Source organism: Anabrus simplex, chromosome 4, assembly GCF_040414725.1.
Source record: "Anabrus simplex isolate iqAnaSimp1 chromosome 4, ASM4041472v1, whole genome shotgun sequence".
Lineage (NCBI taxonomy): Eukaryota > Metazoa > Arthropoda > Insecta > Orthoptera > Tettigoniidae > Anabrus > Anabrus simplex.
The window spans coordinates 230742082-230755473 of record NC_090268.1 but is presented as its reverse complement, the minus strand read 5'-3'; the positions used below and the strand labels follow the sequence as shown (position 1 = coordinate 230755473).

At 40.9% G+C, this 13392-nt stretch overlaps 1 protein-coding gene across 4 annotated transcripts in view; it reads left to right on the top strand.

The window, feature by feature from the left end:
- neb (nebbish) overlaps positions 1–13392 on the top strand; it is a 468801-nt gene that overhangs the window by 277337 nt on the left and 178072 nt on the right. For all 4 annotated transcript variants that reach the window (XM_067145417.2, XM_068227214.1, XM_068227215.1 and 1 more), the window contains one exon: positions 12207–12367. In XM_067145417.2, coding sequence (XP_067001518.2) covers positions 12207–12367 — 161 coding nt within the window. The remainder of the gene's footprint in view (positions 1–12206; positions 12368–13392) is intronic.

Here is a 13392-nt window from a genome sequence, read left to right as displayed (position 1 = left end):
TCCTCATCCTCATCCTCCTCCTCCAACTCCTCCTTTATATCTCTATCGAACAAGTTTAAACCTACATCGCGAAGGCAAGAGTGTGCAGCGATAGCATCACTGTGCATGTCTAGACTTGCAGATGACAAAAGAAGTGATTGAAACATAACAAGACTAGAATCAAACGCTGTACTCGATACAACATCTGTTCAGAACATTGTTTGATGTGTTCAGATCACTAAATAAGTTATCAAAACTAGAATCGAGCACTGTACTCGATACAACATGTGTTCAGAACTTGTTAGGGGATACCTTTGTTCTAAGAAGATAGATTCGAACGGAGTAAAAAATAATTAGACTAGAATTCTGAACAGCTTGTGCAAGATAGCGGCTGTTATAACTGTGATGTTTTGAACATCACAGCATGTGATAAATTATTGAACTGTCTAATTAATCGATAAGATGTATATATTTAATCACTGATAGGTCATTTTAAATTTTTATATATATATAGGGTTTTAATCGTCCATTTCACATCATTTCATTTATTTGTATCGCGGCTATAGTGCATTCTGAACGAACCACATATTGGGTAAAGTATTTCAACATCAGTCATATTAATAGCTTGCAGTAAATTTTCCAATAGCCGTTGTGAGGTGACCAGAGTCAGCAGGCTAATTTCAGCCCATTTCCAGGAAAAGTACGCCATCAAGGTTACGAGAGACCTTACCCTCTCCACCTCATGAAGAGACAGTTGATACGTTATGAACGCCCACTTTTCGAACTTTGCTACCTGACGCTTTATTTCAGCGGGAAAGTTCAGCCTATGAGAATGAACGTAATGAAACAACGTGATGGATTCACAGCAATACATAGGAGAAGGGATGAGACCTCGAATCTTACTGGACCATGTGATATGGCTGATGGAATGTGACTTTTGAACCTATATACGTCGAAGACAAGAGCTGGAGAGAACATTCTTATTCTCACTCTTAGACACTGAGACACTCTTGGAAGACACTCTTACTACGATTCTACGTCTGCACATCGGAGAAGATTTTAACTTAGTTCATTTCGCATCTGAGTAGTACCGTAGGATACTACTCAAAAGTTACTCTCATTGGGACTTGTTATCTCCATGACGAGAGGTATAGTCAACGGGAGACCGGTTTTGACTATTACAGGGAAGGAGAGCTTTTATTATGAATTTAGCTACGTTACTGTTCCGTAATACGGAAGAATACAACTGTATTCTCTCCACGAACATAACCCATGGTGGTTTTGCATTTAAAATTAGGACTCATTACGACTTTATGTAAGGAGTACAGTAGGAAGTGTTAATGGCAGGAAAAGCAGAAGTAGGACTGGAATCCAACAACAGATGACGCAGCCGGTACGAGAGATCCCCCATCATCAGCTTCAAGATAACAGAGTCTACATATGGTAAGCTAAAGGCGTAAGTTACTGCAGGTCTTCGCGCAACAGTTCATTTTCTTAGAGTTAATTTCATTCAATTTTTCTTTTGTTTCCGTAAGTTTTGATTTCGTTAATACGCCGTTACGTCACGTTTTTCATCTTAATAAATAGCTGCTTTAATTTGTATTTTATGAAATGATTATTAATGATCCTTAAATTCCAAGTTAGTGTACTTAATGGTTAGTGTCCCGTCGCCCTACCCGTGGGAGTTTTTTGAGTCTCATGACGTATTATTATTATTATTATTATTATTATTATTATTATTATTATTATTATTATTATTATTATTGATTAATAATAATAATAATAATAATAATAATTATCAACTATCGTTTTCAAGCCATAAGCTTGAAGGCTGGCGCCCATGGGATATTGTTTATTGAGAAACAATGAAATATCTTTATTTATATTACTATTAAAGTGACCCGCCACGTTATAATACTGTCACACATCTGTGGGCTGAGTGGGTACGTCACATAACGTCCTTCTCCTCTTCCCGCTCAGTTAAGGCATGTCTCTATCGAACATAAAACGCGATCTTATGCATAAGGCAGTGCACATACTGCGCAGCCAACTCGCTCGGTAAACGATAATATGAATACAACAAAAGTACAACTTCAAATGATTTGTCTTGTGCGAAAAGCAGTCGAACAAGTTATCGCATAAACATGTAACATGAAATATCGGTCAATCTGTTGGCATGGGTTACAAGCATGTAGCTCATGCGGAAAGTAAAATTAAACAGAACGCTTAATGCTTATCTTTAAGTCCCTAGCAGTTGAACAAGTTACCACATAAAATATCGGTTCGGAAACATATCATTTCAATCTGTTGGCATGGGTTACAAGCATGTAGCTTGTGCAGGCGAGGGCTACTATGCAAAATGCTGAACCGAAAAAATAATCGTGCTACACATGATAGGGAATGGAACCCAGGGGTTACGTCTTATCAGAAGGGTAAAAGGATGAAAGGACTCTTCCTCCTCCTTACCGCACATTCCTTGTAGGACTAATGGGCAAAAGGGCTCCCCTACCGCCTCACCATGCCCTCCTCCTCCTAGAAGGAGTAGTCTGAAGTGGGCACATTTTAAACAGCAGCAACACCCTCATCGATTGTTATTAGCAAGAACGCATCTTCTTTTTAAGTGTAGCAAATTAATCTTTATTGGTAAATGGTTTTGTGTTCAGAACCGATGAAATTCTTGCCGCACATAACAGAGAATGGAACCCAGGGGTCACGTCTTATCAGAATTACCTAATAAAATCCCCGACCTATCAGTAGTGCAATTAGTTACATATTTCTAACAGAAATCCGTATCTGCTTGATAGTTTTTAGTGTTTGGAACACTGGACTTTTCAAGAAGGCAGCAGTGAGGTTAACGATGTTCTGTTGTTGGATTTTAAATTCCGCGCTACGACATGCATAAGGTGGCAGCCTTGAGGTTTAGCGCCGCAAAGACCTGTGGGGTCGCGGGTGCGAACTGTGTCGCACATGTGAATTTGGCCCTGTTTTACGGCCGAATGCTCTTGATGACGGCAACACTAAATGGAGGGATGTAATCACTATAGCGTGTACACTGACCATTCAACCAAAGAGTCGGGCTTTTTTCATTTGATCGAGTATTTTATATGATAACATTGCTTTTAATCGCTAAATTCCTACTGACTATTTTGTAATGACGTATGTTGACTTCGATTCGGAAAACCACAAAGCCAGTCTTTCTGACAATCCCGTAGCGAAGCACGGTACATCAGCTAGTTATATATCTTTGGTATATATAGGAAATTTATATTTTAATTATTTTTAACATTTTGTTACTTGGGATATTTTCAGTATTTTGCAAGAAAATTGGTTCTAAGTACTGTATTTTCCGTACATGGTTTGTAATCAAATTCTTCCTCTGAACTCTCTTTAAATCACACTTCCTTCTGCAGATTTATTGTTCCCTCTCCCTTCTATTTTTATGCTCTACAGTAGAATTAACGGCAGCTTATGCACAGGGCGGTGAACCTACAGTCTTGCTGATGGCAGTCGTTAAGGCATGATGTGGGATGGCTTGGGGTGTTGCAGTGTGTCCAGTTAAGTACGTCCGGAATGCAGGCGCAGAAGTTTCAGGGTTGCATAATGCTTGGTAGACAATAAGATCATGTTTCCCGTGGTGTGGACAACGAACCTTCTGAGCTCTAAGTTGGCGGATTCGATCCGGGTTCAGTTCATTGTTATTTGAAGTTGCTCATATACGCCAGCCTCATGTCGGCAGATTTACTGATACGTAAAATGAACTAAAGGACAACATTCCGGCACCTTGGCGTCTCTGAATACGCTAAAGTAATTAAGTGGCGGCTGGTGGTATCTGAAACTGGGTGTTGCACCAAAAATTTTAGTGTCACATGTTTATAGCTTACAGAAATAACAAGAGACTCTATTATCGTTAAGTAATGAACTACATTCCTGTTAAAACTGAGTCCGTCTCCGTAGCGTAAAGGCTAGAGCTATTAGCTGCCGTCCTCGGGGGCCCGGGTTCGATTCCCGGTACTGCGAAAAATTTAAGAATGGCAGGAGGGCTGGTATGTGGTTGAAAAGGTACATGCAGCTGACCTCCATTGGGGGAGTGCCTGAAAAAAGCTGCACTACCTCGGGATAAGGACACGAGTTTACTTTACTAAAACTGAAATATATCTGGCAATTTCAACCCAGGAAACAAGAAGGTAATTATACACTATAATTACAGTTACTCTCAGTAATAATGTTTAGGCTTTACGAATTTTTCACGGTTTTCGGAGGCGCCGAGGTGCTGAAATTTAGTCCCGCAGGCCAGTAAATCTACTGACACGAGGCTGACGTACCACCTTCTTACCGGACTGAGCCGGGATCGAACCTGCCACGGTGGGGGACAGGAGGCCAGCGCCTCAACTGTCTGAGCCACTTAGCCTAGCACAGTTACTTTTGCCTAACTTGAATTGAAAATTTGCCCTCCTGTTTTTCATTGAAGCAAGATGTTGGTAATATTGTGGGTGGCCTGGTATGGCGTGGAAAAGAAATTACCCAGCAAGTTGGTCGCGCGGTTAGCGTCGCGTATCTATGAGCTTGCATTCGGGGGACAGTGGGTTCGAACACCATTGTTGGAAGCCCTGAAGATGGTTTTCCGCGGTTTCCTATTTTCACACCAGGCAAAAGCTGTGGCTGTGCCTTAATTAAAACCACGATCGCTTCCTTCCAACTCCTAGCCCTTTTCTCTCCCATCGTCGCTGTAAGGTTATCTGTTTCGGTGCAACGTAAAGTAAAAATTGTAAATTTAAAAAATGGAAGTGAAGTTATCTTTGCGAGAGGAGAAAAAGTAGGAATGAAGTAATCTCCGCAGAGTGGCGCTATCTAACGGGGACATTTGGAACTGTTTCTCGACAGGGGACTTGCTAGTCTCGTGCAACTCCCTGAGACGGATACCGGCGAGCATGCTACCTGATGCTATACAGGCTTAAGCTCGTCCCTGCTGAGGTACATTGCGCTACGCTGTCCGCTAGGGAGTTGCCGTAGTAAAGCACACCCCCTGAGTCTGATTCGAAGCCAACAGCGTTTATTGGTCCGTTACGAAGCATTAGTACAGCGAACAACCAAAGATGGTTGATTTTAACATGTTTTCGAATATAGAGTTTACTAAACTAAAACAATAGAAAAGACGAAAAATGAATTGTAAATTTATTGGGAGGGCCATGGCCTACCAAGCTACCGCTGCTCAGCCCGAAGGCCTGCAGATTATGAAGTGTCGTGCGGTCATCACGACTACTCCTCTCGGACGTTATTCTTGGCTTCCTAGACGGGCTGCCATCTCACCGTCAGATAGCTCTTCAATTGTAATCACGTAGGCTTAGTGGACCTCGGAACTAGGCGTCAGTTCCAGGTAAAAATCCCTAACCTGGCCGGGAATCGAACCCGGGACCTCCGGGTAGGGAGGAGACACGCTACCCCTACATCGCGCGGCCGACTGGTGGGACATGCAATTATTATTATTATTATTATTATTATTATTATTATTATTATTCCTCGGCGTCATCTGATTTATTTTGAAAACATATGAACACAAAACTGATTCACATATAGGCAATTTAAACAATGTTAGAATTTGTTGTCCTCTTTAAATATGTGCTAGTTTCCTAATTGTTTAGACATCGTTTAATGACGGAAATTTCGCATTGCAAGCGGACGCCTTCCATTCTTCATAAGAATAGCCTCTTCGTTACTGCAAATAATGTTTTTGGTAGGTAATCAAACCTACGAAGAAAATTTTCAATTTCAACTATTTGATAACGCATCATGATCCATATCCTCCTACTTTTGGATATTTCAGCCTCATGCATAAAGGAGTATAAAGTGAACAAGTTAAACAAGCTACACATTAGTCACTGTCTGAAATCCTGAAACTAAACTCTTAATTGGGCAGACAGAACATTTTTGTTCTACATTTTTGGTTGATTAAAGGCGATAATGTGCATTTTCAAGCCGCCAAACAGGTTAAAGAATAACTGGTAGTAGCATCTAAAGGAGCAGTATCAAAGGCAAAGCGTAGGAGTGCAACATTTCACGATGTCCGGCTCCATGGCTAAATGGCGTGCTGACCTTTGGTCACAGGGGTCCCGGTTTCGATTCCCGGTAGGGTCGGGAATTTTAATCATCATGGGTTAATTTCGCTGGCATGGGGGTTGGGTGTATATGTTGTCTTCATAATCATTTCATCCTCATGACGCGCAGATCGCCTACGGGAGTAAAATCAAAAGACCTGCACCTGGCGAGCCGAACATGTCCTCGGACACTCCCGGCACTAAAAACAATACGCAATTTCATTTCATCTCACGATACACGCTACATATGAAATGTATGGTCCTTGTAGGATAGCAGAGTGTGGAATTAGCTAAGACACTTTTCCTTTCAGTCGTGTTTCCGAGGCAGACTGTACACGTCTTGATAAAAACTGAACACACTCTTGTACAGAAGAATCAACGTTAAACTTTGTATGCCTCATCCCGTGCTATGGTCTTACTCTTAAAAATACATTTGCCAAGTACGCACTCTGCCAATAAAGTTACATAATTCTAGTATGTTACGGAAGTGATCGCAATGTTTAGGAAAATTTTACAGGGAATTTATTAATATAATCTTGCACTAAAATCATAGAAGCTGATCTTTTTATTGACAAAGTGTACTGTAATCTCTATGTATTAACTAATCAAGACGTGTGTTACGGTGGCCCTACCTTTAATTCGCGCTTGTTCTTGGAATTTCCTGCCTGTCACTTTTTTTCTTTTCTTTCTGAAAGCGTATGCTTAGGTCTTGAATTCGTGTCGGGGCCTCACGGAATGGTACTAACCCTGGAGCAAGGCACCGGCCTTTCAATAGCAAATCAAAGTATTATATTTTAAAGCCTATTAAATGAATGAGAACAGCGTAATAGATAGCCACCGGGCTGAGTGGTTCAGATGGTTGAGGCGTTGGCCTTCTGACACCAGCTTGTCAAGTTCGATCCTGGCTCAGTCCGATGCATTTGATGGTGCTCAAATACGTCAGCCTCGTGCCGGTCAGTTTACTGGCATGTAAAATAACTCCTGCGGGATTAAATTCCGGCACCTCGGCGTATCCGAAAACCGTAAGAAAGTAGCTAGTGGGACGTAAAGACAACAGCATTATTATCGTAGTAGACTGCTGTTCCGGTAGAAAGCAGAGATTTGATTCAAACCTGGCCAAGGCCGTAATGAGCTAGGCTCCAGTGACCCTAGAAATAATAACAATAATAATAATAATAATAATAGGGTGAGCTAGAAGATGTTTCCAGCGGCACTCGTTTGTCGGGATAAACGCTAGGAAAGAGAGAGCAACAAGATACATCAATATCACATAGATATTCTAAGTATTATACGGGTGATATACCGGTAACTCACAAACTTGCGTGAAAATATATTTAATTTTACGACTAAATATAACGTTGATTCTAATCTACATAACGTATTTTTATTCACTTTCTAATGAAATTGTTACCTAGGATTGTCTTTACGTAATGGTTCAAGTGCATGTTTTTTTGTCTCTGTAAGGTAGTTGCAGTGTTTGTACATAGATGAGAAAGGAACAGAATGCGGAAGTGGTAATGATGGCATTGACCTTCCTGAGTTGCTCACTGGCTCGTTCTGCTATTTCCCGTCTCGTTCAGGGAGGGGTCTTCAACCTGACACTACTCATCTCCATTCTTTAACATTCTTCAGTGGGTAGAGAGAAATTTGTTTATTAGAGGCTATGTAATGTGCGTTCACAATCTGCCAAACAGATTAAAGAATAGCTGGTAGTAGCAAATAAGCTCACCAGACAAAAAAATAGTCACCGCTGGAGAAATCATTACAAGTATCATTTAATGCCGTGTTACTCCGCCTCTGGATTTGGTTAGAAAGCGAGTCCACAAGGTTGTGAAGGTACGTCGCATCCAGGTTAAGCCACTCGCTGAGGATTTGGTCGCGCAATATCACCAAATTTCGGGGATGCTGATATCGGCGTTTTACCCGCTTTTGCTACATGTCCCACAGATTTTCAGTGGGGTTCACGTGAGGTGATTTCGCAGGCCAATCGATATGTAATACGGTTCATTAAACCAGTCATATATGCGTCTAGCCCGATGAACTTTGCTATTGTCAGCTTTATGTGGCTGTGTGTGCAATGGCCTCTTGCGAGGTGATAGACTCCAAATGTTCATTGGATGCAGTTACCGACGAAATGTTCCCTCGCTAACAAGTTGGGATGGGCCTTCATTCACTGACTGCAGCAATTCCTGTCGGGTTTGGAAGCGATTTTGATTCACAAGCTGTGAAAAGCGTTTCCGGCCCCTGTCAGTCAGGATCGTTTTTCCGAACACAATTATGACACTGTGTTTCGTGGCCACGTTTAGTCCACCACTGATTGTGGACACTTTGAACAGTCCGCTGCGAAACACCAACAAATCCATCTTAACGCACCGCACTGCCAAACACGATTGCCCCTTTTTGCCACTCTGTCACAACCTTACCTCTACCCATATTGACGTACACTGTCTGCCTTATGCTCACGTGGAGGCAGTGTGCGTGCGGTTGAGCACTGAACTCGTTCGCTGCCCCATCTGTACAGGCTTAACGATCCATCTGGTCGTGCGCACTGGGGTAACTAATTTTTTGTCCGGTGAGCTTACAGTATACAGAATACGTGCCACTTTACGAGATATCAGCGCACCTAGCAGATCGGCCTTGAAACAGAGTATAGTAGTGCACTATACACTGTGAATTATGCGGAAGTGTCAGGTTCCAAGTCGTCTTTAATTAGAAAGTGACAGAGCTCGATAGCTGCAGTCGCTGAAGTGTGGTCAGTATCCAGTATTCGGGAGACAGTAGGTTCGAACCCACTGTCGGCAGCCCTGAAGAAGGTTTCCCATTTTCACACCAGACAAATGCTGGGGCTGTACCTTAATTAAGGCCACGGCCGCCTCCTTCCCACTCCTAGCCCTTTCCTGTCCAATCGTCGCCATAAGACCTATCTGTGTCCGTGCAACGTAAAGCAACTAGCAAAAACAAAAAACAAAAAAATAAAATAAAATAAAAATTAGAAAGTAGTTACAGGAGTTTTCCCATTTTACATCTGATGGTAAAGTTATATTCTGTGATGTTTGCAGCAAAGATGTAAGTGAAACTTGTTCTATACTTAACAATCATGCGATGTTTATAAAAACATTACAATGTACTATTACAAGGTACTAGTTTTGGTCCTATAAGGGCCATCATCAGCCTAGCCAAGATACATATGTATATACCATAGTCCTAAAACAGAGTTGTGCGGTTAGATGAAAGACGAAAGAATGGACTGGGGATGTGGTGGAATGACATACATATAAAATGGTGAATATATGAACTGTTGTAGATGTAGCAATGTTATGTTGGTCAGTGACAAATAAAATATTTTGATTTATTTTGTGTTTATTTTATGTGTAATCTTAATTCAATATGGAACCAAATATGAAGTTTATAACCTTGAATAACATTTCACCACACTCCTCAGTTAAAAGGAAAACCCAGTCATCAATTTCGCCTTAAAAAAATGAAACCACCGCACTAAGAGCCTTGAATTGTCACGTGAAGAACGACTGTTCGTGTTCCTTTCGTCAAATTTACATAAATCTTTTTGCCTTTTTCTCTCAAGTTTTATGGATATCTGTGAGAATCCAAATGTAGCTCTTCAGTCAAGTATGCCGCACATCCATTTATTGAGGTCAGTTTTGTGGGAACTGTTGAATATGATGACAAGGTTTGTGAAACCAGACGTTATTAAAAGCTCCTCCTCTCTCTTTGATGTACTGTACATTATTATACTCCAGCAAATCAAAAGGATGATTGTGATCTGATGGTAGGGAACTCTGCATTTGTTTTAGTGAACACTTTGAACTCTGAGGAAAAGTGCATATTCTTTAAGTCTGTTAGGAAGTGTTTCTCTTCATGTGACTACATGGTTCACAAATTTCCCTTCAAAGATGTTTTAATTAATGCAGAAGTTGCAAATATTTCTGCTATAAGTAAGGCATCATTCTCTAGCCTTAGACTTTTCATTAACAAGTTTCCGCATAGCAGGAGGAGAGGTGATACTCCCTCGTGGCGCGCCCCAGGTGGCGGATAGGGGGGTCCTAACCGGCATGCCGGCGGACTTGAGGGAAATAAAATACCTCTTGCGGACCAAACACACTAACCCCTGCGGGTGGGGGACGCACATGTAGAATACACCCGTGGTATCCCCTGCCTGTCGTAAGAGGCGACTACAAGGGGTGATTGAATTAGAACCATGGAACTACTCTTGATTCGTACCATCATGTGGGGAACACCATGGATCGCCTGTACTTGCGAGTAGTACCACTAAATTGGTACGAAATAGGTTTGTGATTAGTAGCAGTAAAGAGGCTGGCCTGGGGATTTCCAGTACCCGTGCGTCGTACCCATGTGAGCAACACCACGGGAATACCAGCGCCCGTGATTAGTACACCTAGGTGGGGAACCTTATCAGTTTGCGTTGGCTCTGAGTGGTGTCATTTTATGAGAAACGCCATAGGGTTGTACGAAGTGCAATCCTTGTGAGTAATACCATCTTCTGTGGAACACCATGAGTCTTTGCTACTTTTGATTAGTACCCCAACATGACAAATGCCTTGGTTCTACTTTACTCGCGACATGTACCATTCTGTGGGGCCTTAGACGTGCATTTTGCACACCTTTAGACATCAAGCAAGCATCATAACAAGTTTCCAAACATTCTGACCTGTGAAACGGAACATTTAGATAAAGAAACTGATATTCTGCACTCCCAGTTCTGGAACTTTCAGCTCAAAGAAACAGACCTGGCAAAAGGAAGAATTGATGTTCAATGGGTATTGGTAGGTCACATGAAATCAGCTGATGGTGCACTTAAATGTGACAAACTCTCTAAGATAATGCTTGCTATTTTATCAATTCCACATAGCAATGCAGACTGTGAAAGGATTTTTAGCAGAGTCACAAAGACAAAAACACAGTTCAAATCCATGCTGTCTGAACGAACTTTGGAGAAACTTTTAACCTTGAAATTAGTTCAGCAAGGCAAGTGCTTTGAGCAAAAATTTAGAGTGCTGAAGGGCCTTGAGCAAGGAGGAATTGAGGTTGGCAGGTAGGTTTCAGAAATCTGGCTAAGTCTGCTAAGTTCCTAGTCAGCTACGGGTGGTTGAACAACAATTAGTCGCAATGTGATCAGCATGTTGAAGGATGAGAAGTCACATGTTCCTACAGGTTCAGGTATGTCCAGTATTTAGTAAGGAATTCACATATAAATAATGATATATATATATATATAGGCCAAATAGAATAGTTAATGTATTGTATTATAATGACTTGGTACATGTTCTGCCATCAATGATGTGTCATAATACATCACGATTCTCTGCCAAATTTCTCCTGATTTTTTTACTTAAAGTTGGCATGTCTGCATGTTTTTGTGGTGGTTAGTAGTGAAGTATGTTGTGTGAATATGAAGAGGAAAGTGTTGGGACAAACACAACACCCAGTCCCCGATCCAGAAGAATTAATCAGACGCGATTAAAATCCCCGACACAGCCGGGAGTCAAACCCAGGACTCTCTGAACCGAAGGCCTCAACACTGACCATTCAGCCAAGGAGACAGACAAAGGGTTTGTGGATAATTGAGTTATGTTTGTTTTTCCTCATGTTATATTGATACTATATTTCCTCTCATTACCCAAATTCCTCTTGTAGGACTTAAATAGATTTCAGATGTCTCGTGAACTAGAATGCACCATTTTGCATGGAAATGATTCGGACAACTTTTATTGTGATGAACGATATATATTCCAAGCATGTTTTCATGTGGTTCAGAGCATTCAAAGTCAATGGTGTTCCTTGTAAGTATTGCTTGGCCACGGGTATAAATTTCACTGTGGCCTGCTTCTGTCTTAGGTGAATATGCATCACAGAACACTAAGATACAGAAATCATTGTTCAGATACTGTAATTGAGGTTACATCCAGTTAGACCTTCAGGAGGTGTTCATATAAAATTAATCATACAGCATAGATGTGGAACCATATGGCGTACTTGGTAACTTACTTATATTTGATGAAATGCAAGATTAGTTTGGCAATTTTGTATATGAATTCACATTGCAAATTCTTTGTAGGGAAGGCATTTGTTTGTGTTAATTTTCATTGTTTGTTTCAGGAGAGTCTGGGTGGTAATTCACGTACTACAATGTTGGCTACCATAAGCCCTGCAAGTTCTCATATAGAGGAAACCTTGGCGACATTGCGCTATGCATGCCAAGTGCGGACAATTGTGAACAAAGTACACATCAATGAAGATCCACATGACAGATTAATCAGGTCAGTACGAGACTTATTGTCTGAATGATCTCTGATGCTCTGAATAGGCCAAGGCTGAATGACCTGAATGGCTGTCTTCCTTCATCTGCCTCGCCCATAAATACAATTTTTTAATAAATACATACATGCATACATACATACATGGCCGGAGCTGAAAAGCATTAAGTCACAATGGCACATTTTCAAAACATTCAGTATTCTGAAGTATTGAACCAAGGGCCTTTGAACAGCATAGGAATGATGTCAGCCTTCTCTTTGTACCAGAAATCACTGTTACATGTAGCACCACTGGAGGAAGAAAGCATTGTTGCCTTTCAGCGCTGTATTCCTTACTTAATGTTGGCCGCACTGCAAGATTTCCTCGCATTACATTATTTTACATCATTTCCTGGTTACTCATTATCTACTTTAGATAACCTGATTATAGGAAGCGTTGTCACTCAGAGGTTTCCTGAACATTGATATTCATACTCGTATTTACCTTGCAACAGAAATTTTGGCGTATTCAAGAAAATAATTAAAACTGTTGACAAGATTATATACCCCTAAAGACTACATGTGACCCATTCTGCGGAAAGGGACCTAAAGTCGGATTTTTCACTTTTGAGATTTTTGTGGTTCTAAAATTGACTTTGCCCTCAAATGCACAGCATTGCTTCTACACAAAGGAGAATATATTTGCTCATTATATCTGCTTTATAATTTTACTAGTGTCCATTTACTTCTGCCTTACAGACGAACTTGCTAGGGGTCGCTAGTATATTAAAAAATGAACAGTATTTTATGTTATGACTTTTCTTGCTAATCAGCTGGTGTGGTGTAAACTTTAAACAGTTAAGGTAAAACAGTTGAAATGTTTACCTCAGAGAGTTTATGAGCCAGGAACACCCCGTAGATTGAAGTCTGTAAGTAGCTAGAGTAATCGTACATCTTTGCATATACCGATGCGTAAAACATTCAAAACTCGTAACATTTTGACTAGATCCAAATAAACAAAAATATATTAATTTTGAAAAATAATTTTT